The 26,225-nt window shown below is 41.3% G+C and overlaps 2 protein-coding genes across 5 annotated transcripts; both read left to right on the top strand.

Annotated features, from left to right (window-relative positions):
• Positions 1-124: 124 nt before the first annotated feature.
• c4h20orf96 (chromosome 4 C20orf96 homolog) lies at positions 125-8,374 on the top strand. Its single transcript, XM_042090083.1, has 10 exons — positions 125-384; positions 1,803-1,986; positions 2,227-2,363; positions 2,908-3,066; positions 3,422-3,521; positions 3,632-3,789; positions 4,215-4,316; positions 4,724-4,810; positions 5,559-5,677; positions 8,037-8,374. Exons 1-10 carry the CDS (start codon positions 322-324, stop codon positions 8,095-8,097), a joined length of 1,170 nt encoding a protein of 389 aa, XP_041946017.1. The 5' UTR covers positions 125-321; the 3' UTR covers positions 8,098-8,374.
• A 138-nt stretch (positions 8,375-8,512) lies between these two features.
• On the top strand, positions 8,513-21,628 carry rem1 (RAS (RAD and GEM)-like GTP-binding 1). Of its 4 annotated transcripts, none has more exons than XM_042090086.1 (5): positions 8,513-8,789; positions 10,125-10,476; positions 14,463-14,545; positions 19,576-19,783; positions 20,102-21,628. In XM_042090086.1, exons 2-5 carry the CDS (start codon positions 10,146-10,148, stop codon positions 20,377-20,379), a joined length of 900 nt encoding a protein of 299 aa, XP_041946020.1. In that variant the 5' UTR covers positions 8,513-8,789; positions 10,125-10,145; the 3' UTR covers positions 20,380-21,628. The 4 variants fall into 4 exon arrangements, with proteins under 4 accessions (XP_041946020.1, XP_041946018.1, XP_041946021.1 ...); XM_042090084.1 differs by lacking the exon at positions 8,513-8,789 and adding an exon at positions 8,796-9,253; XM_042090087.1 differs by lacking the exon at positions 8,513-8,789 and adding an exon at positions 9,264-9,908.
• Positions 21,629-26,225: the final 4,597 nt, after the last annotated feature.

Below are 26,225 nucleotides of genomic sequence, written 5' to 3'. Positions count from 1 at the left end.
ACAAAGCAGGCTCTACAGGCCTGTGAAACACTCAAGTATGACCTGTAAAACAGTTGCCACGGGGAGGCGATAGATCCCCACCTTTGAGGAAACGCGTCTGGTTACTATAGTGATAAGACCGAGACACAACCCGTTCTTGCACGCTGAGTAACTCTAGCCAAAGTGGAGGGTTTCAGTTGAGAGATATAGAACTATTTGTTTAGAGTTTGTGTCATTTAAAATCGTGCTGCAGTAAATTATTCCTTTGATTCTTGTGCCAAATAGGCTACTATGTAGAATCTGGTTGATTCCCTTGAACTTTTTGCGAAATTCAAGGAAGAGATGGCAACAGCAAATTCCTCGCCACATCTTTACGTGGACTCAAAAAAAGTTAACAGAAAAGTGGTATGTGTTATATATGTCTACCAAATTATCCTACATGCAAAGTTGACGTAACTTGCCGTTAACAAATGTATGATTGTATGACGTAGGCCTAGTTGAAGCTGAGCATGAACAGCAAGTGTCAATGTTAGATGCAGTGTTGGGGACTATTATTATGACCGCCGCGCAGCGAAGCTTGTCCAAATTTCCGCCAAGGATTCCCGGGACACTGTAAGACCGGGGCACACGAAACTTGGTGGGCATGTAACCCCACATGGATAGCATGGAACCTCTTTTTTTAGTTTTGATCTGTAGCCCCCCCCGCTGGACTGGACCCCCGAAAGGAGGGTAGGGCAGACACAGTTTTCTGTGAATATCTTGAGAACCGTAGGGCCTAGGATGACCAATTTTTTTCAGATCTTTGCCTCCAGGGGTCATGTAAACCCATTCCATATGCACACATGTGCATGAACAGATACACACGCACACACATACATTCACAGTAATCCTACGTATGACACATACTCACACAGTAGACATATATATGCATGCATGCACATGCACCCACACAGGCACATAAACAGGCAAACACACAAGCACATGCACATGCACGCACACACACCCACACACACATAAACATAAACATGTACACGCACACATTCACACAATTCAAGAATTTCTCAGAATTATGAACAAGCAAGATGGGGGTGGGGTTGTATAAAATGTATATTACATGTGAAATCTATGAACTAATCATGTTTTGGTACTTGTTGTCTAGCAGATACCAGTGAGAATTGAGTGTGCATAATGCAATTCAGTGGGACCGTTAGAATCATATATGCCTTTCAGTGTGACTTATTTTTGTGGAAAACATGTGCTGGACTGGGCGGCGGTCATATTTTGTACCGCTCTGCGGTACATCTAGTTCAATAGCTTGTTGGTGGTTCAACAAAATTTACATAGTGACTCAAGTAGTTTAATATAGTTTTATGCCATTTTTGTGTAGGCTACTTAAATACTGAACAACAAACAACGTTAGTAAAATAATGTCTGACTGAACTACAAGACCTTGCACCTTGGCCTCTGATCAAGTACTGTAGACAGTTTTTGCAATTTTGCTGGCATGTGACTCTTTCTATTAGGTCTATATTTTCTTAAACTTTTGTATCAGTTGCACATCTGATTTTTTTTTCAAAGTAGTTTAAGCTAGGCCTTTATTTTATCAGTAACTAGTTAACCAATTGGTTTATCGCTAGGGTAGCTTTGCTGTAGTTCAACTGCTAGATTGAAGCAAAAATTCAATCTAGCAACAATTGCAGACATTACCGCAAAAAGAACATTAGGTTTACAATCCAGCTAGCCTTTGACAGTAACCCATAATCTTACTTTAATTAACCTGGACAAAGAAACATTATTGCACAGAAATACTGTTGTGTCCACAGGATTATAGCAAGTGGGAGCGGCGCGATAGGAATGAATTTAAGAAACAAAAGAGCATAGAAACTGTTCTTTGGACTGTGGCAGATCTAAATGCAGCAAGTAAGGAGGACCACCAAAATACTGGGCTAGACCAATGCCTCCACTCAACATTCGCAACTGGTAGAAGGCCTCAAAATGACAGCTCAGGTTAGACGAGTAGCCTACATTTGTGCTCACATTTGAATGTCTTGGTGATCCTACAATCTCATGAATCTACTAGTAGATAGATATCATGACGTGTAGGCCTCATAAGCCTTCTGTGAACTAGCCTACTGAAAACATATATTTTTGTATTGTTTTAGAGTTTGATCAACAAATATTGTAGGCTTCAAATAAGCCAATTAGAGCATTAAATGAGTTCTGATTAGATCTGACTGTTATGCTTAGCTGGAAAGTCTCAGCCAAACACTGATGGGGGTGCTTTGTCATCTACGCCTAATGGATTCCCAAGGAAAACTAATGCTGAACTGAAGACAGACCCTGCTCTCATAAAGAAGAAGGAGGACAATACCAAAACATTGATGGTACAATGAAAAACACTGTTAATGATTTTCTGCTACCATATTAATTGGTATTATTTAAGTTAGGTCTTAAGTGCATCCCGTGTTTCTTACTCACCTTTGAACATAAACTTCCATCACCTCTGGAACAAATAGTGACAGTCAAGTTATCTTTGCTAATGCACTATGTACAGCACATTGGTCAGTGCGAGCTGTGGTTAAATGTGCTCTAAAAATAAACTTTACCTATTTACTTACTTACTTTGCCAGTCATGAATGGTAGCAGAACACATTTCTTTCAGAATTTGCCCCGTCAGTGTTAGGTGCTAAGATTCCTTCTGTCAGAGGTTCATGAGAGGGGAGGGGAAGATAAATTATGTGAGAAACTATTACATGAGGCAGCCTTGGACTAAATAACTTGAGAGCGGAAATTCCTTCTCTTGAGTTTATGAATTAACGTTACATTAAGTTATTGAGGTTTGTGCCATATGTGTAGCCAATAGCCATAAATGTCTGTTCTTGCAAAAGTGTGATGACTGGAGTGAAGATGATGTTTCCTGCTTCTCAGCTGTTACTGAAATCAAAGAGGAGAGCAGTGGAGGAACTCGGGCCACTCTGTGCTCTTATTGAGGAGAGGAACCAGCTCATTGCTCAGCAGATCAGAGCCACAGATAAGGGCTCCATACAGGGTGCAGAGGAGTTACTTGATCAACATGAGAAACTAGGGGTATGTGTGTGTGTGTGTGTGTGTGTGAGAGAGAGAGAGAGAGCGAGAGAGAGAGAGAGTATGTGTGTGTAAAAGAAAAAAGAATGTTGTCTGCATGTGCATAATGACACTGTTCTGTTTCAGAGGTAATGCACATGGTACATTCCCTAGTACATATAATTGAAACGACATGTCCATTACTGTACCTGTGCTTGGCACAGTGTTTTTATTTTTCATATAAGATCATGTCAACAGAGGAGTAATTGCAAAAATTACAGTGTTTGTAGTCATTAAATGTCTCGTTTGAGATTCATGTTTGTATACAATATGGTGATTCTTTTGTCCATTTGTTTTTTGATTCCTTTTATTTTGCTAGACATCTATCTCTGCTTTCAAGGAATGGAGTCAAAGCCAAAATGCAGAGGCCAAAAATGAATTGAACGCAATAGAGGAAGAGTTAAAGAAAAGCCTTTATGGTTAGTAGTAACAGTATACACTACTGTAGATCGAGTGTGTGTGTGTGTGTGTGTGTGTGTGTGTGTGTGTGTGTATGTCTGTGTGCTGCCTTATGTCTGTGTATATTCAGCTCTTCAGGAGGACCTGTCAGTGATACATGCCAAACTGGCGCGTGCCCAGGCAGAGCTCCATGTCCTGAAGACTTACAAGGACAAGGAATATCATGTAAAGGTCCTCATGATCACCAACTTAAAGAGAGAGATTGAGAAACTGGAAGAGACCCAGCAGGTTAGTGCATCTGGTTATAGGGCAGGACCACACGGGTCTGAAGGGACTTCAGTTGTGGGTTAAAGTTGTGGATAGTTTCAGACTATTTGAAATGGTAAGTCATTAATGTTGAGATCTCCTTCCAACAGTGGTGAAGACCTTGATATTAGGGTAGGGAAGCGAAAAAGAAAGAACCGGAACTGGAATCTATAAGCAGACCCATAATCATTTGTTTTTATTGTCTTTCAATTCCTTTATTACTGCAGACAAAGACAAGTAAAGATGTGTGTGTTTGTTTACCTATTTTGTTACCTATTTTGAGACAAAGAAAAAGGCCAAGCAGTTATTTAAATTAGCTGTTCTAGAGGCTGAGGCTATTGGTAGCTGCCCCAACTTCACAAATATGTTCAAGGAGTGTTCACACACACTGTTGATTACTTTCCCAGGATGAATATGAGGACTTGAAACAGTTGTGCCAGGATGAGCTGGTGAAACAGGAAGAGCGAAACCATCAGAGACGACGGAAGGTTCTGGTTGCCACTGTCAAGGTACCATAATCACCCCTCTGTCCATATCGCTTAACACCCTAGCTGACCCCAAAAAAAGACCAATGACAGCCTAGTTGCCACTGATAAAAGCTTTATGGGATGATAACTGGCATCTTTTTGTGATTAAGTGCAATCAAGTGCATCTTTCTTTTTTTGCTTATGACATACATTATTTATTTCCTGTACTTCTTTAATGAAAGTCTTTTCATTATATTTTCACATGGAACAAACAACAGACAGATAACAACCCGCATCTCACCCACTTACATAGCACCACTGCTATAAAAAAAAAATCACGACATACAGATTGACATATTATTTCCTGTACTTCTAACAATAACTATAACAAGATTTCGGAAAGGATAACTGCTTCTAGTTGATGAACTTCTTCCTGGGCTCTTTTACAGGAAAATGTCTCCCGTGTTCCACTTGCGATCAGAAGGATGGCCTCAAACAATGGCACCATGAAGGAAGAGATTGAGATCTACAGAAAGGTTTGTTTTAACCCTACAGCATTAAAAGTAGCGTTAAAGGGAAACTTGGCAGGATTAGCTATATTTCCCCCTCTGCTGGAGAAATTGTGCATTATGCTATTTCAAACTGTGTATAAAGCACATGGATTTGTTTACAAGCTAATGAAATGGTTAGCATAAGTTCGGCAGAACAATGTGGATGTTACAAGGTAAGAAACACAATTTAAAATGAGTTTCTTGTTCTCACTTGTTTCTCACTTCTCTTTCCGGGACGGTAGTCTCAATGTTGCAAGGTTGGTTCTCCGCCTGGGGACGCTAGGGACAGCAACCAACCAGCAACAAGTCACCATTTTCACCGGAACAAGTCATTTAACCATCCAAATGATTTTTAACGGGTTTATTACGTTGAAATAGTTGCCAAGTTTCCCTTTAATGATATTTGAACTCAACATTACAATCAAATTACACCTTCCCTCCTGAACCTGAAGCAGCATGGTGTGTGGCTCAGTCTGAGACACATGTTGTTTGTTTTCCATTTACTGTACCATGTTTGTTTGTTCTTTGTTATTTATTTATTATTTATTATTTGTTTATTTATGGGCACACTCACAGAATGGACAGCTAGAGTACAGTGAAAAGAAATGAGATGAATTTGATGAATAGTGCATCAGATTAAAATTGCGGGCTCTTCCTTTAATGTAGAGAGGTCACTGTGCCGTAGCTCTCAGCATCAGCACCTGACTCACATTTACCCTGCTTGTTTTGAAAGGAAATCGAGAAACTGGAGAAGAGCAATGAGGAACTTATTCGCAGTGTCCAAGAACTGCAGCTGTCCAGGAAGAGTGTGAGAGAAGAGATCTTTGAAGATGTGTTCACAAAGCTTGACAAGTATGGTGTTTGACAGTCAATTACATATGCATTCCGTAAATATGTCAGCATAAATTTATCAGAGAGAAAATGGCGCTTCTGACATGACATTTTCTCATACAGCAACATTTTTTCCTTCTTTTTTATTGTTGTTGTTGACATACCCATGAGATCAAAGTTGGGCTAGTTTAGCAATTTCTCATAAAACCAGCTGGCAGCCAGGCAGATGCAGAACGCTGTTGGACTGTTTGTTACTGTGAGAATGACTTCTTGACTTCTCTTCAATAAGCTGTCCAGTGAAATGACAAGGCACATTTGCAACACTCAGCCCAAGACTCAGTAAAGGGCCTTTCTCAGAATTGTTTACAAACACTCTAAAAAGCTCTTCGCTCATGAAATCCTTGCTGATATTTTTTATAAATAATATGAATTACTTTTTCCTGCAAAGAAAATAATTTGTGCATAAAAGCTTCATGAGCCCTTTCCATCGTTTTTCAGTTATTTATGTGGATAAATCTAAGTAAACATAACATCCCATTTCAGAAAAATAAATGGACTCCAATGAGGGATCACCAGAAGCAATGGGATCATTAGAAGCATTTGATAGAATTTTGCATTGTTCCATTCGATGCCAAACATTCCCAGATTTGATCTGTCACCAAAGCAAATAAGGCTTCTCTGAAACACAGTCTACATAGAGCGATATTTGTGTTTCTGAATTCAGCCACATTGAGCTGTTTCTTACCACAATGAACAACTCTCTCAGACAGAGCAGAGTGTTGCATTTCAGACAACAAGCAAATCAGACTACAGAGTGATACCTGGCTACGGTTCTCTCTCTCACCTCTTGAGAGACAAAGACATGGATAGGAAAAAGCAATGAGTTATGGATGTGTAACACTATCCAGTCCAGCTCTGGAGAAGGGCCATCCGGCCATCTTAAAGATAAATGAAGACAGGCTCTATGTGTTGCATTCACGGAATCCCAGTCAGCCATTAAAGGTTAACCAGGGTTTCACATTTCTCCATCGCCCGCTCCAAAACAATGTGACATTTTCCTGACCGCAACAATCACGCTCCCCGACCATTGTCCAGTAAATCAACAACATGTCTCCCCTGAAAGATGGAAAAAAGGAAAACGACAGACGTGTGACATTCTCACAATTTACACCACGACTGCCAGACGGATTTTATGATACATGACTGTTAACAGCATGCAGGCGGGAGGGGCGCTGCACTTTTGCACAGGCCCCGGCATCTAACACAGGCAGATGTGGCACGTCCTACGAGGCCCATCCGGCCCCTCGGAGTTGAATGAGGGGGTGTTTGGTGACGCCACTGAAAAGTTGAATCCCCCCCCACCCCCCCCCCACACCTCCTCTCCCAAACCTCCACCCTACCCTGAAGATTACTGCCCTCTGGCTGATCTGCAGTCTGTCGGGACACAGCTGGGATGGGACAGGATGGATGGGATGGAAAGGGACGAGGCTCCTCGGCTGCGGCCGTACTTCCTGCCTTCCCCCTCACTCTGTCACGGTCAGGGGGGGGTCATCCCTGCTGGGAGAGTGGTTTGCTTATTCAGAACTGGCAAGTTTGTTCCTTTTTTCCTTGATGCAAGGCAGTCGTTCTCGTGGAAACGACCGTCGGGAAGTGTTTAAGCTGTCACCAGGGCTCGGGCTCTCCAGTGATTTACTAATCACGATGGGTCTTGTTTGGGGATGCAAGCGCTTTATGATGGTCTTTATGGCTGAGGGCTGAAGCTGAAGAGGTCGCAGTTTTGTTCTTGTGTTCTGTTCAGTTTCCAGCCAGCATGGGATTAGATCATTGGGCCTGTGTGTATGTGTGTGTGAGAGAGTGAGTGTGCCTCTGTGTGTTTGTGTGTGTGTGTATATGCGTGCGCTTTTGTGAGAACCGAGCTGGGAATTTGTGGTGAGGTGTCACACAGACCATATGCTGTTTTGTGCTGTTTGTAATTCACTTTGTCAAACTAACATTCCCCTGACCTCTGACACTGTTCTCAAACAACTATTCAATCCTGCAAAATGTTGCAATATCACATTACTAAAGCAATATGTCACTTGGGAAAATGATTAGGTTATATCAAACTTGTGTCACTCGGAACCCCTGTTCTGTAGTTCAGCTCGCAGAGCGTGTTGCTAGCACCAAGCAACAAACAAGCAACACCAAGGTCATGGTTTCAATTTGTTGGGAGCACAGTTACTTACTGATAGCATTTCCCTTTTCCTGTCCTATAAACAGCTTCAAAGAGAATGATTAAGCACTTAGCAACAAAGTGTAAATCTAACCAACCAGTATTTTTTACTAATTCCCAAAAACATGATGTATGTTTTTTTCAGTGACTGCTCTCTTCTCCCCTCAGGTGTACTCCAGATATGGACGTTGTTTTGAACATCCCGAAAGAAGAGTGGCTGCCCATTTAGTTCAGTCTCGCCGAACATTTGAAGAACATTTGAAAAACTATGTGCTCAAACTTCAGCAGCTACTTTCAACTTTCACTGACCATGCAAATGGTTTACCCCTCTTCTTCCCCTAAGCTCATCATGTTACAGTGAGGAATTTTCAATAGGTGTCAGCCAATGAATACCTTCCAACTCATTAAAGCAACTGACATGGCAAAGGTCTTATGGATGAGAAGTTACATGTCAAACTGAGACAAAATTACAACTAATTCACTATTTTATGATATAGACTGGTATTCATAATAAGTTTGTGTCAAGCCTCATGTCAGAGGATTAAAGCACAGCAGATTTTTGTAGACTGAGTGAATGTGTTTTATTTGATTCAATTTATTTATCTGTCAAATGGAGCATTGCTAAACCGTCTCACAAAAATGCAAAAACCTTTGAGCAGTGGTCATTTGGGAAGTCCTAGTAATTTACTCAAGTGTGGGAAAGAGGCTGGCTCTATAAACAGTTTGGGACTTTGTCACCCCCTCTGCACGGGCGACTGGTTTGATTACTTGCGTTGTTTCATTTGGAATAGATTCAGCTGAGCCTCAGAGAATAGGATTTCCTGGTAAGGACCGCGCAAAGCTCAGCAGAGGGGTGTCCAAGATCGGCCGCTAACACTATCCAGCTCGCGCTGATCTATTTGCGTTCCTCTTTGCGTACAAGTGAGAATCAAACCGAACATGATTTTTGTCCCCCTCAGATCAGTATATTACTTTATATTGTAATGTTTCACTTCGACAATTTGACTGTGCAGAAAATTATTTAGGGCACAATTGTTATAACATGTTTAGTAATATAGTTACCATGGGAGCATGGTAATTGTCAAAAGACTTAATAACTACCGAGTGTCGTTCTTGCATCACACTATCTGTACATTTTCTTAGTTTGGAATGGACGTAAAACTTTGTTTAAGAGCAGGAAGTGACTTAAGATCAACGTCATTAAATTTTGGGTGGGATTATAAATTGGAAATAAGTTGACTGTCGGAAAGTCTCCAACACAGGGTGTGCTTTAATCAAAAATAATAACAGTATGAGAGATACAAGGAGGAGTTCGCATGTTGGACGCTGTTGAGGACGTTTGATGAACGGTATCACGGGCACGCATGACATCGTTTATTTAACGGGTGAGTGCGTATAGGTTAGTATACCTGTCAAGAAATAAGACGGCGACTGTTTTGTAAAACTTGTAAAACTGAAACATTGAAGTCAATATTATATGGAAACGGGAGCTTAACTGATACATCACTCCTACGATTGTTTCAGTGACATACAGCCTAGGCTATGGTTTTATATAATCTATTCTTAAGAACAGTTGGCTAGCCTATATTATAAAGTTTGCGAGCCTTTTTATGTGGTTGGGGGAAAAACCTTGGACTCCACGCCCTACCCCTTCGGTGACCCTGTTGTGTGTGCTGTTTAGGCTACCTGAGAGTGTGGACATCTTGTGCGTGCGTAGGCTATGTGCTGTGTGTCGTGCGTGCGCTCTTGAGCGTGTGCGAACGAGTGTTGCCGCTTGCTGGTTGAGAGGGATGGACATAGACTACAATAGAGAGAGAGGGAGAGATAGCGTCCCATGATTCCACTTCTAAATTTTTAAAAGCGTTGTGGAACTTTGCTGGCTGTCGCTATGACTGCAGGAGTGTAGAGTTTCATTTGGGACAGAACTGATTGAGACGTCGGAGCCCCGTGCTGGCATTGGAAAAGAGACAGACCCGAGGCTCACGGATGCGATGCAACTAGTCTAAACTTCATGGACTTCTTTGGTGGTAGTCTTGCAAAGTAAAAACACTGATGGCTTTGGTTGTGAGTAGCCTACAATGGAATTTTCAGAGAAATGTTTTGTATATCTAAGGCCTAATATTACTATTGGATGGATAGGCTATTTGCTGAATGTTGGGCTATTACCGTTTGAACCAGTGTTTATGTTTTTTTATGTGAAGTTTAGTAGTGTGAAAACAGTTGTTTCAAAGTTAACATTTCCTGTTTTTTACTTAGGTATGCGTATCAACTTGAAAGATGACGCTCAACACTCAGAGAGAGGGCAAGGAAACTTTGCGGAGGCGAGCAAGCACTCCCATCCCTTCGTCTCATCAGTCGGGGCTGAGGAACAGAGACCCTCCCTCGGATCCTCATCACCCTCAGCTCGGGCAGTCGGCTTCCTACCACCCTGGAGACAAGAGCATACTCTCGCGGGCCAACTGGTCTTCGGAATCGGATGATTCGGACAGCTCGGAGGCAGAGTGCTTGTATCGCGTGGTGTTATTAGGGGACCATGGAGTTGGAAAGTCCAGTTTGGCCAGCATTTTCGCTGGCATTCAAGAGAAGGACGCGCATCATCACGTTGGAGGTAGGCTATGCTGACATTGGAATTATATGTCGTAAATAGTTGAATTGCAAGATATGCTAATTTACCATAGGTGTTAGGCTACAGTATGTCAGTCTGTCTACTTGTTGGCTATCTGTAGACTAGTAGACACAACCAAGGAAAAGTAGCCTACTGGTATCCACATTTCTATCATCTTTGGGTTTCATTGCAACTTAGAACCTGTAGTCCATGTGTTTTGCAGTAAGCCTTCATTTGGTCTATTGTGTAGAAGCTATGTGATTTTTAGTAGTGCCAGATTAGTTAATGCAGCCTACTACTAGAATAAACCTTTATACCGTTTGAATTGTAGTGAACCTTGAACACATGATGAAGAATTATACTAATCAGATAATATTACTTTAATTACTTTTAACTTCTTTAAGGAGTCTAGAAAGTAATAATGTGTATAGTGATGCAAGTGATACATTGTTTTGTCTTGATACAGTCTGATTTGTTGCATTGGTGCCTCCATTGGTTTAAAATGGACCTGATTTACTCTTCCTTTGCTTATGGATATGGATATGGATTTGATGTGCAAATTGACAGTAAACGAAGGTCTGGATGTTGAGAGATCCTTCAGCTGTTTAACCTCCTTCACTCTTTCTGGGTCCGAGGAAGGTAGTGACTGATACCAAGGCCCTCGATGAAACCTCTGCTCATTTAGTTGCTGGGCTAAATGTTCTCACACTGACGTTACGCTGGGGCGATGAAGGCTATGCTCTGTATGCAGATGTATATGTTTAATTGATGGGTGGACAGGTTGGTTGATCAGTTAATTATCAAAATGTGTTATATGTGCGAAAAGGTTTCATTCAAAGCATCATTGATATCAGCTGTATGTTGAATGAATTACAGAGTGCAACAACACTTTTCATTGTTGTCAGTGACCAGTGTAGCTCAGTGTTAACACATGCTTTTTGGACAAGCCCTTCTGATAGTTGTGTGTTTGTGGAAGTACATTTATGTGTATGTGAGTGACTGTTCTTTTGTATGCAGGCCTTATGTGTGTGTGTGTGTGTGTGTGGGGGGGGGGGGGGGGGGGGGGGGGGGGGGGGCGTGTGTATGTCTGTGTTTTTCTAGTGACTTGGCATTGTATTTTCCCAAGAGATGCAGGCTCGTGGTGCTGTCACTTCTCTTTGACATCACCCACTTGTCAGGAGACATGGTGTACAGAAAACACACACACACTCACACACACACACACACACACACAGTCTACCGCTTGCCCCTTGGGTAAGTTTTTTCTTTGCACCCATTAGAGCCTAGTCCCAACTGGAAAAGGTTGTATTTGGCAATAATATAGGAGATGCAGTTACAGTCCTGTGGATGTCATCTCAAATTTTGATTTTGTTACAGGCCTTAGTCCAGTACTGTACGGTTCTGCTTGGACTCAGCCAGCTGGCAGAGATGCCTTTTCCTTAAAAAAAAAATTGTTTCAAACTGTGAACTTTAATTGGAGTAATATTTAGTAATAATATACCCCTTATTTGAAGGGTTTTAGTTTTTATAATAAACAGAGAATTATGCTAGCTTCTCCATCTGCTGTTTGTAGACCTGTCCAGTTTAATAAAAAGCCAGGAAGCCGTTTGTTGGCTTTAGAAATATTTGTGTGTTCCTCTATTTCACCAAACCACTGGAGGTGAATGTTATGTGGTGGAAAATATGAAGGGATATTAAAAGATAACACCTTATATTATTGCTGTGGACTATTCTGTTTTCTTGTGTGGTCTAGGCCCAATTACAACAGTCATTATACAAAGTACTCCGATGCACACCTATCCACGAAACATTTCAAAACATTTTAGTTTGGTTTCATCATGTTGCTGTTGTCATTGTGCTGCTGCCGTTGTTTGTTTGTTGTTTACTTTGAGTGTCTTTATTTGAGTGTGATTAGTCATTTGTTTTCCATGCACACACAAACAGACACACACACACACACACACACACACACACACACACACACACACACACGGATGTCATCAAATGCTGGCTACGCACACTCCCATGCTGATGTTTACTGTGCGGTGTAGGGAATAGGAACAGTCCCCAGATGGTCGTTTTCCTGGTGTTTGGTCATCCTGACTATCGTAGGCACAGGGTGTGATATCAGCCCATTTCACACGTTTATTCCCACCATAGCGCTTTCATTTGTTTGGGTTTTTCAAAAATGCCACAGCTTTTGCATTCCATGTGAAGGCCCAAGATGACGATTAGTTGTTAGATTAGCGTCTAATAGTGGGGGAAATCTAGAAATAATCTTTGCTTTAAAGTCCGAATGAAAACTCAGATAAACAACTCTTATAGATTCTTTATGAACTGCAGCCGTTGTTTTTGTATATCTGCCACTAGGCCCAGAATGTTGGACATGTTGTCCCCCAATTATTATTGCACAGACATGCTTAACAAGGCTATCACGGCCAGTTTAATGTCTTATAAATTAACACCTGCTTGTCTAATGGAGTTGTAATCATTAAAGCATCAAACTAGTATTGATTGGCTGTTAGCTATCACTCCAGTCAGCTCATTTATCATCATTTTGTCAACTTCATATGACTATGTGGAGTTACAGTATTTGCGTCTTTACTTTTTATGGATACATAATGGCAACAAATTCAATTATTTTTTTTCTTTAAAGACTGTGAATATTGAATATTCACCCTTGGTTCTTCAAAGTATTTAATTGATGCCAAACATCAACCTGCCTTTTCTGCAATGCATAGTCACCCCCCCCCCCCCCCTTACTGTCTTGTACTGACATTAAGAAGCTGCTTTTAAGATAACTTTAGACATCACATTGAAGTGGGCTTGTCTTAATGTCCCATCTTCAGCTGAAAGTCTGGCTTGTCTGCTGTCCTCTCGTGGACACAGAGGTCTTATAAGGTGACTTAATGCAGTCTGAAAATGGAAAGACTAGAGAGGTCTGTTTTCATCCAAGGCCGAGAGTGTTTTCATCTTCCTGTCAGAGCAGCCATAAGATCAGTCTAAACTAGACACGGCTCAATGCGTTTTTCCAGTGTTTCTCTTCGCTGCCCTGAGGCCTTCATGGTGATGAGCACAGAAAAAAAAACTGCACTGTGACTGTGCCATTCAGCGTCCCAGCAGATGAGCAGAATAACACTGAGTTGAAGTGATACAGATACAAGTAGAATACAGTGGAAATTCATTGGGTTTGTGTTTGTCTTCTCAGCATTTCTGTGTACTCCAGTATAGTACTTCAGTATGTATACTTAACTGTAGAATGTAAGTATATATAAATTATTTTTAGATTTGGCACAAGGCTTACAAATGGAAAGCTGCAGTTAATGAAAAAACAAATGCAACTAATTTGATTAACTATTTCTCAGATTTTAAACTCCTTCACTAAGATGTGCGGTCATTAAAACCCCTATCTTTATTATAGTAGGCCTAAATACCTGGGAGCTATAGGTCATGCAATATCTTTGCCCTTGGGGGAACTTCTTAGGCCTCAAAAGCCATACACAGAAGAACTCTTTATATTTGCAGTAACTTGAACTGATCCTCACAGCAGCTGGAAGGATGTAAGCCAAGCATCTTTATGCCAACAAGAGCCCCAATATCTGCGGAGTTCATCGACCCTGGATTTCAATGTCCTCTGCAGAGCTAGTTTTTGATTAAAGAGGAGTGCCTTTTTTCTGGGGGATTTTTCCATGTTCTTTGTGTAGACCTAGTTATTCCATTGCAAGGAAAGAATACAGGGAAATTCCCCAAATGTACACAGGCCTAGTACAAAATACAATAAATAACTTTCCAATCCAGTACGCTCCCAGTTTCTTTTTTTGTTTGTTTGTTTTGTTGAAAGAGTTCACTGTCGAACTCAAAAACTCAGAACAGGTGTTCACTTTTGAGGTTGAATGATACGCAACAGGTAAATGATGCTACTAATGTTTTATGTCCCAGTGTGTGTTAGACTGAGCCTGATTCCTGGCTTCTTCTCTTCACTGCTGCAGAGGACACCTATGAGAGAACGCTGACCGTGGATGGAGAGGAAACGACTCTTATCGTCATGGATACGTGGGAAACAGAGAAGCAGGTAGGATCCTCTCACCCTCCAATCCCATTCTATTACAGATTATTTAGTTTATTAGATTTAGTTTTCCAGTCATTTTTAAATTTGTTGTCATGAGTTACTTTTTAAATGTGCTTTCCAAGGAGCACTGTGAACTGGCAGCTGCCAGCTAAAGAACCACTGTGTACAGTAATTGCTTGAAATCCATAGCATACCCAAGTGGGACCAATTTAAAATAATGTCTGTACAAACGTGTTTCAAGTACCAGTAATTAAACAGTGAACAATTTATTGTTTACCGTTCGTTCACATGTCCCACGTTTCCCTTTTGCTTAAAAGTCAGCAGAAAAGTACAGTGTTGCTCAACCCTGCTGATTTATGCTGATAACTGCAAAACAACAAAGGCCTCTGTCCTCTTACCCACTGTGTTATGGAAAATCTGTCCACTCTCCACCTGAGGCAAAAATCCATGAACCCCTGCTGAAGAGGGCCAGAGCGCCATGGCTCTGTGGTGTGTGCAACTGCATCCAGCTAAGAGGAGAAAGGGACAGAGAGAGAGATGGGGGGGGGGGGTGGGCAATGAAGGGAAATACAGCAAAGGAGCGATGAGAGTTGAAAGAGTGAAGAAATGGAAGAGAGCAATACAGGGAAATGAGTATGATCTTGAGGGCAAGGAAAGTGTGTGGGAAATGTGGAACATATTAAAGTAGGTACATAAAGGACAGTTGCAATTGTTGCCCTAGAAAGAGACAGACAGATTGACAGACAGACATTATGAGTGTAATAGAACTCATGTCGTAGGGGAGAAGAGACAGACAGATGTTAGAAGAGAGACAGGTATGTGCATGAAGGACACTAAGTAAGGGACAGAGAGAGAAATAGACATTGAGATAGAGCAGAGGGAGAGAGAGTGACAGAGCAGAGAGGGAGAGAGAGAGAGAGAGAGAATTCCCCATGGGGTGCACAGTTAGAAACCAGGATGGCTGTGGGGTGTTATTACTTTGCCATCGATCAGCTGCCCCATATGCAGTCCATTTGCTGAATTGTCCATATCGGCTCACAGTAATGTCAAAAGCATTTTTTTTCCAAAGTATTTTAAAGGCCATCAGCTATGTGTCAGGGACAAACAAAAGTAATGCTGAGCCTTTGAACGTCATGGTTGTTCTCGACTCAAGAATGTTCTTCATGTGTAGTTCGAAGGGAGTTTGCAAAACGATGAGGTGTCCGTTTATAACTGATGTGTCGGGGATGATGGTTAGGGAACAAGTGTTTTGAGTTCCTCATATTGCACTAATATTTTGGATCGAGTTTCCATATAAAGCCACCAGAAGAATTTCCACAGACGTAAACAGCAAGTTGGCACTTACTGTGTCTGACACGTTGGGAACACCTTGCTGGTGTCATCAGATTGTCTTGTAAACATGGTTCACTATCACAACGTCTTCAGATCATTAACGCCGAAAACATTCCAGTGTTCCTATTATGATCTTACCGTGAGACTAGTTATGAGAAAGTATGTAACATGTAACTATCAATACAGCAGAATACTACAATATTTATTATGACCGCCGCTAGCGAAGCGGTCATATAGGGATTGTCAAAGTTTTTTTTTTTTTTTTTTTTCCCCCCGTCATCTACTTCCTGAATTTTTGGTCAACGATACCCGGGACACCGAACCACCGGGGCACATGAAATTTGGTGGGTATGTAGCCCCACTAGACTTTTACGGAAAAATTTTGTTTCGTCCCCGGGGGCCATTCCCCCCCGTGCTGGGCCCCCCGAACCGCAAAAAAAGCAGTTTTTCCTAAATAACTACCTGAACCGTGGCACTGAGGATGAAGAATCTTTTATGGTATGTTGGTCTCAAGGGCCCACATAAACCTGGCCCATAATCACTCATTTGTAATTTGCACCCCCCCCCCCGGTAAAAAATGAAAATGCAATATTATTCTGCTTTAATCGCCCCTATCTTCAGTTAAGATGTTCAGAACTGCACCAAATTTTATGTGTATGATTGACCTGGCATTCTCTGGGGGTATGTCAAGTTTCGTAGAATTTCATCCATGGGGGGGTCTAAAAAAATTAGGTTATGTGTACATTTAGTGACTGTACACTCATTGGCCTGTAGATGGCGGTGCACACATATACACATGTACACACACACAGGCACCCACATACTATCGGTATTAGAACGGCCGATACATAATTACAAATTCAGTAGGATTAAAAGAAAGCCAAAATAAATATTCATCATCATCATCATCATGGCTGCATTTCCAGTATTGCCGATAAGTAGTCGTTTGTCCACTAGATTGCGCATCGTTGCAGTGAGACGTAATTTTGTTGGAAGTTAAAAGTGGGTTGGAAAAACAATGGACGCCCCTACAAGGACTGTACCGCAGAGAACGGTCTAATGAGGATAGGACGATGTTCACATGAAATGTAATTCCCATTTCTTCTTGAAGCCGAAATAAATCTGAGGATGTTTATCGGACGCCTGTTTATTTTGTTTTAAGTGCGTGCAGGGTGTGAGAGGGAAATCGATGTGCTTTGATTCCAGCTTGGTTGTTGTAGTCTGTGAAATTAAAAAGCACGTGTGTGTGAAGTATCCAAACAATGACACCTTCATTTCATTTTAGCTGCTTTAGCAACACACCTTAAGCTACTGTGTAGTGGGTCCCATTTAGAAGTGGCTACTTCATTCGCGCTTTCCTTGACTCATGGAGCTGCGTGAATTTTATTACAACTTTTTGCCACGATATGGCAGTTTAAGTCCGCTTGATACTGTAAGGCGTAAGCATTGGTTTCCAAAGGAGATTTTATTTGTGTCGCCAGCATAGCCTATTGACAATTTATGTTGTAAATAGGCCTACCTTATAAGCCTACCTGTAGCTTAGGGAAGCTAACAGCTTTCTATTAGGATCTAGTTTGTTAGTTACAGTTTTGTCATAACTCCCTGATGCATTTTTGCATAGCCAGAGCGTGGATATCTCAATCGGAAAATTAAACAATATCGGGTGCCTATGGACTAGGCTGGGTGAACCCATCTGATCTGCCCGCTATTTATTTTTTGATTTCTTAAAGATTGAGCTTGGTCTGGTGAAAGCCAGACTAGCCATGGACCTCAGTTACACAATGCAAAGGAACATGAATCAGCCTATATTTGCACGAACAATAACGGACAACAGCTCTTCAACTTTGGCCCGTTAAAATGTGTATGAACAGTCTAGCGACGCATTTCATCAAGGCCCATTTGGACATGTGAGTTATTTGCACCACTGGTTAGATGTAAAACAGCATTTCGTTTCAGACTACTGTTACTTAATTTGTGCATTAACAATAACGTTTCAGACTACTGTTACTTAATTTGTGCATTGACAATAAAGTATTACATGAACTAAAGATGACTAAAATCTTATGTAGAAGAAGAAACATTCACAAAAAATTCATCCATCCAAAAATGACCTTTGTTTTTGATAGCTGTTGAAAACGGCATGGAACTGACAGATGTTTTTGTTTATAAATAAATAAATAAATAAATAAATAATAACATTATCCTGATACCTTTTGCTTTTCCCAAATACAATGTAGCCTACAGGTGTAAGTGACCTTTCATCAATCCAGTTGCAATGGATGAACTGTGATGAACTGCCCTACTTGTAATTGTTTAGAGATTTTAAAGGTTTTATAACAATGCTACATCTTCTTTGGCTATTCTACAATCTATTCACCTTTTCAGCACCAGTAGGCTACTTTCTGTGCAGCCGCACACACACACTCAGGCATGCCAAACAAGCACAAACGTTTTAAGAGTGGGGGATGGAGTAAAATATGGAGACAAATTGAAGTGTGATTTATTTTCGCGGAACAGATGTACAGGACTGAGCGGCGGTCATATTTTGTACCGCTATGCGGTACATCTAGTTTAGATATTTATGTGTACTCAATAGACAGCTGACAGACCCATACTTGAGCACTTTCTTATTAGATTGTTTCTGTATCTGTATTGCATCTGATATTTCTCTAGGGGTATATTTGTTATATACCGCAATATCCCGACTATTTATTGAGGTTTATACACTGATTTTGCAAATTTCTTCAGCAATGCAGTTAATACAGGGCTATACATGGAAATGCATTTCTTCTCTTCATTCTTCTTTCTGATTAAAGCACTGATCTGATTCTCATTCATTGGGTTATTGGGCACTGCAGTTAATACATTTTTTTTTTTATTTACATAAAACACTCATGCAGTTTATACACAATGTGGATAATAATGGAAAATTACTGTACTGACAATGAGCATCTCAGTCAGCCAGTAAGTGTGCCTTATTTAGTGAAGTCCTGTCTTAGTCATGTCTGATTTTGCAGTAGCTGAAGTCTTAAATGACAACAATAATGACCTTACATTTTGCACACTGCTTGTCACTTTTGGCTACACTGCTTACACATTTCACTAGTAATTAAGATCAACGCTTTCAACATAACCCAATCAAGTCATTTTTTTACTTTTGCTAACTTGCTCTAAGCGATGTCACACTTTTTTTAGGCTAAACATTTTTGTCACTTACAGCAAACATCACCTCACCATCCTCTAGCTGCCTGTGTCCTGAATACACTGTAAATAAACACGATCTCTGTGGACAGCCCAGACTCCAAAAACTGCAACAAAAACAACCTGGGCCAAACTGGACCATAAAAACATAACAAACTGTTCCAGCAAATCACCGACGAGATGGATTAGGATCGTTTAGGAGAGTTTCAATTGCACGGGAGGGAGTAGCGAGCTAGTTCTCTGTTTTGTTTGAACGTCAACAGAAGTGACGTTACCCAGCATCACTTAGAACGCCTTTAACTCAATCAAAGCATATAATTGAGTCACAAGTCATTAGATGACTTAACTCAGTTATGTTGACTGCATTAATCATTTGCAACATTGCGGAAACCATACTGTCATTTGTATGTCTGTATAATATATGCCTCCTTTCCCTGTTTTGGATATGCATGTTGTATGTTTTATGATGACTGTGTAGTACTGTGCTGTGATGTGTGCAGGAGGAGGATGAGAAGTGGGTGCAGGACTACTGCATGCAGGTGGGCAACGCCTACGTCATCGTCTACTCCATCACTGACCGCAACAGCTTCGAGAGCGCCTCGGAGCTTCGCATTCAGCTGCGACGCATTCGCCAGGCGGAGAACATACCCATCATCCTCGTGGGCAACAAGAGCGACCTGGTGCGCTGCCGAGAGGTGGCTGTGGAAGGTGAGGGAAAATGGAGAGGAGGTGCAGTGGGTGGGAGCAAAGATCTTAAAGGAGTCACAACATGTGACACTATTACTTCTTTCAGTTCATTCAGTTGAGTTCAAATTGAGTTAATATTGAATTGAATTGTCTTCAATTAAGACGTTAAAATATACAAAGATGTTGAAGTGGACATGTTAGTAATGTTTTGTCCTCATGGTGTGCTTATACTGTTGGTATGTGTGTGTGCATATGTGTGCATTTGTGTGTGTGTGTGTGTGTGTGTGTGTGTGTGTTTCTGTGTGTGTACGCACACACGTATTTCCTTCCTCCGCACAGAGGGCCGGGCCTGTGCTGTGGTGTTCGACTGCAAGTTCATCGAGACATCAGCCTCGCTGCACCACAATGTGGACGAGCTCTTAGAGGGCATCGTGCGGCAGATTCGCCTGCGCCGCGACAGCAAAGAGACCAACGAGCGCCGGCGCTCCGTCTACCGCCGTAAGGAGAGCATCACCAAGAAGGCCCGGCGCTTCCTCGACCGGCTGGTGGCCAAGAACAACAAGAAAATGGCCCTCAAGGTCCGCTCCAAGTCCTGCCATGACCTCGCTGTGCTGTGAACTGTCCCGCTCCCACACACTAGCACACTCTTTCCACCATCATATACACACACAAACACACACACACACACACACACACACACACATAACACACACACACACACAGCTCACACATAGCTCATAATTATAGCAGGTGTGGTATAGTTAGAGGACTGTAAGAAAATAGAGATGCCCGTCGAACATTCCCTGTAAAAGTCCAATCCAATCCATGGGTCGGTCCTCTTGCTGTGTAGTGAAGTACTAGCAATGATTTTTTGTTTGGGCCAGTGGATTTCATTTTTGTGCTCTGAAATCTCTCAACTCTCTTTTTGTTTATATTTGATCAGTGTTTGTTTGTCGTTTATTTGTAGTATTTCGTTTGTGTTTGTTGTTGGTTTATTTATTGAGCTTTTTGAACAATGTGGGTTGGAATATGTGCCCTCCAATGCAAACGAATGAGCCGTTTAAGATGTTGTTATGCTGAATTCAACTTAATCAATTGAGAAAAGAGAAATATGAGTAATCTGGGAATATTTCCCGAAACCTCACAGTTGCTATATCACGTTCTAAAGGCATACTTTTGTTGTTTATTCCGTGGACACTTTATCAAAAAATCTGCCTTATATCTTATTAGAGTAACAGTAGGTATGTACTTTACATTTACTGTTTAGACATAACATTGAAAGTCCATTTGGCTCAGATTTTTTTTACCAAAGAAAGTGCTTTGCATTGATTGTTTGATATGACTTGTGATGTGTGTGAAGAGCATAGACCTAAGATTTACTTCCGCAAAGGATACCGATGTTGGTGCTGATGATGTCTTGGTCTGCACTGGGAAATATGACTTTGTAGATGACAATAGAAAGGGATGCACGGTTCATGAACAAAACTTAAAGTGTAAATATCTGCACAAGGATTGTTAAGAGGCTAGACTTTGCTTCAGGAATTGTCTAAGTTGCATTAGACTATGCATTCTTCACCAGCATATTTCTCAAAGCCCTGTAGCAAACTGCTATGTCAGAATTCTCCATGGTCCCCATCCTTTGCATGCCCTGTTGTGGACTCTGGAGGTAATATGCTTTGACTTTGTGGCTCCACAGCAAAGGCAGTTAAGAGGAAAACTGCTAAGATTTCTCTGCTGTTGAAGCTTTCAGTCTCCTTGACTGAATGATGTACTGGTTATACGTTTTGTACAGAATGAATGTTCCAGTTTTGTAAATATGTTCTGTCTAGCATTTTTACAATTAAATAAAAGACTAGTTTACGCATATTTGTAACTTCATATCTCGCCTGCTGCACACAAAACTGCATTTGAATACATTTGTATATTTTGATTAGTTGGTTTATTTTGTAGCCCTGCAGAAATGTTTGATGTTTGAAAATAGTGAAATTTGAAATAGTGACCTACACTGAAACTGTTTTAATAGGAGCACACATTTTGCTCCATCTTTAGTGAAAATTGAATTGCAATTGGTAACTAGAGGTGGTTCGTGTTTAGCTCTGTATTTGGCTCTGTAGTTGTCAGCATTACATGATCGTTCGCGTTATCTTCAAGGAGCCTGTTCAACACATGTCCTATGGGGGGGGGGGGGGGGGGGGGGCATGAAAATTCATGAGCTTTGTCTTTACTGAGAAGACATGTTTTGTCATGCGATAATCTGTTACATGATGGCAACACCCTAGTTTCAGGTGTTTTGTGAGCAGGCCTTGGGTTTGCTCTTTTTATTTATATGCTAATTGTAATTTTAGACGGCTACTTATAGAGCTAGTTGTCATGGCAGATCAGATAATGCTTTGTTGTTCTCAAATGGGGCTGAGGCCGTTCAAAGTGGCCTACATCATGATTGAAACTGTAGTGTTTTGTGAGGCCGTCCACCAATAGAACAATTAAATGGTTCCTCCTGGTCAGACTCTGGGCAGAGCAACAGGGTTGTACAATTAATTTGTCCAAGATAAGTTTGTAATTCGATCAACCTAATTAGATATCTCTCTATTGTATGGACGTTTGGGGCATCGGTCCAATCTCTGCTCCAATCCCAAGTGTATGGTTTCAGCCAGTGGGGGTTTCAGATTATCACTTCAACACTTGATTCCACAATAATGTTGTACATTTCTTGTTCTTGGTTTAAATTATCTTTCAGGTAATTCCAGCAAGTAGAAGTGTTGATGTGCATCTCTTCTGTTGATGTTGATACATGAGCCTCTGTAACCACAGTCTGATCTAGTGACATTTGCTTTGTCTCAGACCCTGTATAAGTAAGTATAAGTATATATACTCTTTTGATCCCATGAGGGAAATTTGGTCTCTGCATTTATCCCAATCCGTGAATTAGTGAAACACACTCAGCACACACTAATCCCGACGCAGTGAGCTGCCTGCAACAACAGCGGCGCTCGGGGAGCAGTGAGGGGTTAGGTGCCTTGCTCAAGGGCAGTTCAGCCGTTCCTACTGGTCGGGGTTTGAACCGGCAACCCTCCGGTTACAAGTCTAAAGTGCTAACCAGTAGGCCATGACTGAGGAATGATATGGTTGCCAAATTTCATGATTTGTCGCCCGTGGGAAACATGATTTCAGCCTACTTGGCAGGGGGTGGGGGGCATGACCATAATAAAAATATTTCAATTAATTGCGTCACCATTTCGACACATTTCAACATATCAACGATCCCTTCACTATTTAACATCAACATCTCTAATTTTTTATATGGTTCTGATGAACCACCTAGGAGAAGTGTCAAAAATGTGCCACGACTGTAATAGTCAAGTCAAGTCAAGTCAAGTTTATTTATATAGCGCGTTTCATACACAGAGGTCATTCAATGTGCTTTACATAAACAAAACCAAATAATAATAACAAATAAAAGCATAGAAGGGCAATATAGTCAAAGAATAGTTCAAAAGGTAAAGATCATAATAGAAAGAAAACATAAAACACAAGGTAAAATTTAAAAATAGAGAATGATTAAAAAGACAAAATAAAAGACACAAGGTAGAATAATTTTCAAGACAGATTCAGAAATTATAACTCAGTACAGTTAGCAGAAAGCATCTGAGAACAGTTTGGTCTTAAGTCTAGATTTAAAACTGGCTACAGTTGGGGCCTTTTTAATGTCATCCGAAAGTTGGTTCCAGAGCTGAGCTGCATAGCAGCTAAAAGCTGCTTCACCATGTTTAGTTGTAACAGCAGGTTTTACTAACAGTTTTTCTCCTGAGACCTGAGAGGTCTGGAGGGTGTGTACTGCTGAAGCATGTCTGAGAGGTATTTAGGTCCTGCTCCATTAAGTGATTTATAAACAAACAGTAGTGCTTTAAAGTCAATTCTGTGACTTACTGGAAGCCAGTGCAGGGACTTAAGAATTGGAGTAATGTGGTCAGTTCTTTTAGTTTTTGTGAGAACCCTAGCTGCTGCATTTTGTAGGCATTAATAGCCATTATATCTGTTGCCAGATGGTGGCGCTATGCCAAATATGCATTGTGATCATCATCATTACCATAACAATGAATAACCTGTGAGGTTTGAGCCATGTCAAGCAATGCATGGCAATGTAGCCTATCACACATTTCCTGTTTATGTGTTGAGGTATGCAAATGAATTATATTGCTATTTCAGCACATTACAACATCAATAAAGCTTTGCAATTTAGAATCAGCAGCATCTTGTCATCATGTATACCAACTTTGACAAGAATCCGATGAACCGCCTACGAGGAGTGAGTCCAAATTGGTGGCACTATGCTAAATATGAATTATGGGCATGTTAATATTATCATTACCATAGTATTCAATAACCTGTGACATTTAGGCCATTTCAAACAATGCATGGTTAATTTATGACACATTTATTGTTTATGTGGCGGGGTATTCAAATTTAGAATCAGCAGCATCTTGGCTCGGATCAATAGTCTAGGAGAAGTGCATTGAAATTGATCATGTGTCACAATGCAGAAAATCCTAAATATCTCACTTCCTGTAATGCGATGTAAAAGTTTTTCGTCTTGGCGAGTCACACCCACCTACCCAATTTTTTGTGTGTAGGTGAAACTACTGTATATGCCAACCACGAGACTCAGTGACATAGGAGGCGCTAGAGAGTAATTGTGCCACGCCTGGGGCCAAGCCTTTGTCCGTGAGTGAATATGACACCTGTTGGGCATGTCGAATTTCATGAGTTTTTGCATGGGAACTACCTCAAAAAAGGCAAATGGCAGAATGGAGACAATTATAACGACTCTTCCAAAAACAAGAGGGCCTTGCGCCTCCGGTACTCGGGCCCTAAATATCTTTGTACAGTGTGTGTTCCCACAATTACTTTGGAACTTAACATAATAAATCATTATCCATGTAATGATTATGACTCACTCACTCTTTCTCCCTTAAACACAGGAGTCTAAAGGATCAAAAGCTGCTGCCTTTTTATAACAGCGAACAAGGTTTTAATTGTCATGTGGGAATATTTACATTGCCCGTGTCAATGTGAGAGTCTGCATGTGTCTGTGTGTACGTGTGTGTAAGGCAGAGAGTGTGTATACACAGTGATATTAGGCCTATAAGTATTAGCCTTTGTGTTTGTGTGAGTTTGCATTTCAGCTGGGTGTGTGTGCTTACATAACTGAATTGAACTGTGTGTGTGTGTGTGTGTGTGTGTGTGTGTGTGTGTGTGTGTGTGTGTGTGTGTGTGTGTGTGTGTGTGTGTGTGACAGAGAGAGAGAGAGAGAGAGAGAGATGTGGGGAGTTTGCCTGTGTGTCAAAGTGTGTGCATGTGTGTGTGTGTGTTTGTGTGTTTCAGCTTACATGTGTTGAGACAGCCACTGTTCGGCACCAGGGGCTACAGGCAGGAGGCCAGGCCCTCCCTGACAAGCCCGGGTCAGCTCTTTCCACTCCGCCTGTCACTGCAGCGGCTTGGGGGAGGGGACAGCCTGCTGGCTTAGACTGCATTGATTTGGTCTGGGTAATGGAAAGAATGCATCGCTCCACACACATACACACACACACACACACACAACCTCTCCCCCGACTGATACAACAGCTACATGCCGCATACATACGACAAATACCCTGTCTTAAACAGACAAACAGACAGACAGACACACATACACACACAAATACACGCACACATACACACACACTCACACACATTTAGCAAAAGACATTTAATTAATCTCACCTTGATTCTGATGTATCCTTAGTGAAACAGCCATCACATCTGTCAGTGCTGTCTTTGTTGTGTTTTATCAATGCTGTGATGGACAGTGTTGTGCTGTGGTCACCCAAATAGGAGCATGTTTACTGGGGCATGAAGAGGCATTTTCTCTGACATGAGCTCAGAGTGGTTTGGGGTAATCGTGTCATGGCAGTACGTGCTGATTCAAATGCCACACTCTAGAACAGTGGCTTTTTATAATCTATTTATTTGAGTAACATTTAAGTAAACCCGATTATCACACCGTGTGTGTTATGGTTCAAAAGGCGCCTCTTTTGCTGAAGAATGGAAAGGCAGCAACACTTAAAAGCACAACAGCTCAGTTTGTCGTAATGGGAGATTAAAGGGTATCTAGTGCACTGAACCTCACTATAAACAAAAAAATAAAGGGGGGAAAGAGAGAATTAAACAAACAAAAAGAAACAACAGGAACAAGGCGGCGTGGATGGAAAAAGTGAGACAACAGTGGATACAAGAAGATAAATGCCCCTGCGCCGGTCGCAAGACTGGTTCTTGTAACGTGTCAAGAATTTGGCGTGCTCCAGATGTGTGTCATGTTTATATTGTCCACAGCCCCCTAGGAGATTTACATTTGGGTGCAGAGAAGGGGTGAGAGAGAGAGACAGAGAAAGGAAAAAAGCAGAGAGAGAGAGAGAGATACAGAGCG

This window comes from Alosa sapidissima, chromosome 4 (genome assembly GCF_018492685.1).
Source record: "Alosa sapidissima isolate fAloSap1 chromosome 4, fAloSap1.pri, whole genome shotgun sequence".
NCBI classification, from domain to species: Eukaryota; Metazoa; Chordata; class Actinopteri; order Clupeiformes; family Clupeidae; genus Alosa; species Alosa sapidissima.
Note: the sequence above shows the minus strand (reverse complement) of the source record. Positions and strands in the feature narration are given on the sequence as shown.

Coding starts and splice junctions, on each gene's coding strand:
- c4h20orf96 (XM_042090083.1), top strand. CDS start 322: ATGGCAACAGCAAATTCCTCGCCACATCTTTACGTGGACTCAAAAAAA. Junction 3,522..3,631: donor GTTAAAGAAAAGCCTTTATG/GTTAGTAGTAAC, acceptor GTGTATATTCAG/CTCTTCAGGAGGACCTGTCA. Junction 4,811..5,558: donor AGATTGAGATCTACAGAAAG/GTTTGTTTTAAC, acceptor TTGTTTTGAAAG/GAAATCGAGAAACTGGAGAA.
- rem1 (XM_042090086.1), top strand. CDS start 10,146: ATGACGCTCAACACTCAGAGAGAGGGCAAGGAAACTTTGCGGAGGCGA. Junction 10,477..14,462: donor CGCGCATCATCACGTTGGAG/GTAGGCTATGCT, acceptor TCACTGCTGCAG/AGGACACCTATGAGAGAACG. Junction 14,546..19,575: donor CGTGGGAAACAGAGAAGCAG/GTAGGATCCTCT, acceptor TGATGTGTGCAG/GAGGAGGATGAGAAGTGGGT.